Source organism: Pterocles gutturalis, unplaced genomic scaffold (assembly GCF_000699245.1).
Source record: "Pterocles gutturalis isolate BGI_N339 unplaced genomic scaffold, ASM69924v1 scaffold16798, whole genome shotgun sequence".
Classification (NCBI taxonomy): Eukaryota; Metazoa; Chordata; class Aves; order Pterocliformes; family Pteroclidae; genus Pterocles; species Pterocles gutturalis.
Genome location: NW_010125902.1, coordinates 2,134 through 5,153, shown reverse-complemented (window position 1 = coordinate 5,153; position 3,020 = coordinate 2,134). Strand labels below are relative to the sequence as shown.

The 3,020-nt window shown below is 62.6% G+C and overlaps 1 protein-coding gene across 1 annotated transcript in view; it reads right to left on the bottom strand.

The window, feature by feature from the left end:
- Positions 1–477: 477 nt before the first annotated feature.
- The window catches only part of STARD8 (StAR-related lipid transfer (START) domain containing 8), a gene marked incomplete at its 5' end in the record, with an annotated part of 3,831 nt that continues 1,288 nt past the window's right edge, over positions 478–3,020 (bottom strand). The window contains 7 exon segments of the mRNA XM_010078771.1: positions 478–595; positions 1,086–1,234; positions 1,237–1,267; positions 1,389–1,606; positions 1,998–2,213; positions 2,493–2,607; positions 2,789–2,999. Coding sequence (XP_010077073.1) covers positions 478–595; positions 1,086–1,234; positions 1,237–1,267; positions 1,389–1,606; positions 1,998–2,213; positions 2,493–2,607; positions 2,789–2,999 — 1,058 coding nt within the window.

Below are 3,020 nucleotides of genomic sequence, written 5' to 3'. Positions count from 1 at the left end.
CACCCCCAAACAGGTTCTCAGCAACTCCTGTCTGTCCCTATCTGGTGACACGGCCCACCCCTCGCTGCCCCCACCCTTCACTTCCCCACATCACACTGCAACCTGCAGATGTGGCACGGTCCTCTCCCGTCACAGCCGTGTGCCTTCATCCCTGCGGCTGGCACAGGGGGACCCAGCTCAGCCTGCACTGGTTGCATCCAGGGGTCACCCCCACAGCCCCCCTCTTTCCTGCTGCTCACCAACCCCGACCGCGGGCTGCACAAGCTGCTGCACTTGAGCAAGGGGCGGCCGAAGCACCAGTTGGGATGGTGGGATGGGGAATGCCCAGCCCAGGGTAAAAGGACGCCTATAAATGTGTGCCCGCGAGCACGCCAGCCTCTACCTCCCCCTCTGCGGCCAGCTGCCCCCCTGTGAGAGCCCCTGCCCAGATCCACCGGCAAGTCCACATCAGACCCATCAGAGCATCCTCCTTGCGCCTCAGATCTTCGTCTCAGGGCCGCTGGGACTCAGGGTGGGGAAGGATTCTCGGATCCTCACCAGCTCCATGGCACAGAGGTGCCCGAAGACCTTGTTATACCACTCGGGAGAGCGGCCCCTGCAAGGAAGGAGGCAGGAGGGGGTGAGCGGGCAGAGGGGAACCCCGGCAGGCACCAGGGAGGGGCATGTTGCTTCTTACTTGGGGACGGGTACTCAGCCCAGTCCCAGCTGCGATGGACGATGAGATGCCGAACAAGAACTACACGACAGAAAAGGGACACTGCCTCCCCCCTCCCCACCACAGACAAAAATGGGGAAAATCTGGTGGTGAGGAGTGCCAAGGCCATGCTTGAGACCCACGGTGGACCCCATATTTCCTGCAGAAGCTCTAAGGGACTTGCTGCTGCACTCAGAGCCACTGCAGGATCCCCCAGTGCTGCAGGACTGGGCTGGTGGCTCCTCTCCCAGTAACTATCTGGGAGCTAAAACCTGGCCCCAGACCAGCACCCCCTTCCCTTGGGGCAGGCACTGCACTGCGGGATGGATAGAGCTGCAGGTGGAGCTGCAGATGCAGCCGCCGAAGCATCATCACCAAGGGCTGTCCTCACCTGAGGTCGGCTCTGCAGATGTGGGTGACCCGGGAGCGTCCCATGGTGCCAGGCTCAATGAGGTACTGGGATGTCAGCACAACAGCTTTGACACCTCCCTCGGCCGGCAGCTTGTCGTGCTCCACCGAGATGGAGATGAGCAGGCAGGGTCTGCTCCCCGCGGCAGGTCTGTGCGCCAGCGCCTGTTGGGGACAGCGGCTCAGCTCCCATCCCCCTGTGCCCACCCCAACCCCGGGGGCTGCACAGCCAGGGATCTAGCACCCCAAGAGCAAACCCCCTGCCTGGGCATCCCCCTGTCCTCACCGGAGCACCACGCAGTCCCTCCGTGGGTGGGGGGCCATGCGGTCCGTCACGAAGTGGTACACCTCCATGTTCTTGTCCAGCGCCTCCAGCACTCTGCTCTGCAGCAGGTCCTCATCCCACAGGTGACGCTCCCGAAGCACCCGGTGCAGCACCGCGCTGGGAGGTGCCTCCATGTCTGTGGAGACCTTCCACAAGCGCAGAGGGTTCCCATCCCCAACCTGATGGGCGGAGGGAAGGGTCAGCAGGCTGTCCCAGGGGACCACCCCCCAGTGCTAAACCCCCAACCTGAGCGGTTTTACTGATGGCTCCCACCACCACGGAGCAGCACCGGCACATCTGCAGGATGGGAGGGGATGGGATGAGGTGGGACAGGCACAGGCAGCCAGCTCCTCTGCTAACAAGGCTCTCTGGCAGGACTGGGCACAGAGCATCCTCCATCCCAGAGCTGTCCATGTCTCAGCACCTGGTCTGCCTGGGGAAGGGGTTGCTGATCCCTCCTCACTGAAGGGAACACACGCCAAGGATGCTAGCAGGTGCCTGCAGTGGCACCCAGTGGTCGCATTTCCCCACGTGACCCCCCCAAGCCCCTCTCCACACAGTGACATTTACCTTTTTGCAGGAGAGCTCTGTGTTCAGGGGCCCTGATGTGCTCAGCCACCCCTTGAATTTCTCCGACGACTCTTTGAGCAGGTTCTGGACACTCTGCTCAAAGTAGGAGTGCAAATCCTTGCTTTCCCCCTGACGCACAATGTCAGCCAGGGGATGGGGGTAGGCATCTGCTGCCATGTAGGAGCTGCTCAACTGGAGCAGGATGTCGTGGGAGACCTGCAACCCAAGAGCACACAGATCTTCAGAGAGACAGAGGAATCCTGCGTGGACTTTGTGATGGGCCTGGGTAGCCAGGAAAACCACAATTCCCATCCCACAGAGGAGGGGGAAGAATGGACACACCCCCCCACCCCAGACACATGTCCTGCAGCTTGTGACCCACCCCACCACGAGATGCACTGGGCTTTGCTCCCAGGGCACCTGCCCGCTGAAGGATGGGCGCCCTTCTTCATCCTACCCCAGCATCGCCAGGCTGGCCACGCTGCAGCCACCCACCTGGAAGAGCTTCTTGCAGTCGGTGATCATGTGGGAGAGCCCCTGCGTCGCGGCCATGTTCTCGTTGAGGTCCTTCTGGTCGGGCTTCCCCATGGTGCCCCGCTTGTGGATCACCCTGCAGGTGAGCAAGCATCGCTGGGACCCAGGGGGTCACAGAGTAGGGGACCCCCACATCGCAAAGCAGAGTGATGGGGGGGCTGTTCCCACCACGCTGGCCCCACTCTGGTTGTCTCCTCCCAGGACAGACAAGGACGGGGCAATGGGGAAGGGGCTGCAGGGAGGCTGGGGACCCTTACCTGGGCGAGGTGCTCTCCTTCTTGGACACGTTGAGGTGGAAGAGGGAGGGGGCCAGGCACACAGCCAGGTTGCCGGCAGTCATCTGGTTCTCCTCAGCGGAAGCGATGTCGCTGAGGAAGTAGAGCAGGGTCTGCAGCACCTCCCGGTTCTCGTCCGGCATGAGGATCACAGCCGCCTGTACCGCCTGCAGCCGCTGCTCCTTCGACACGACTGCGGGCACGGGGAAAACAG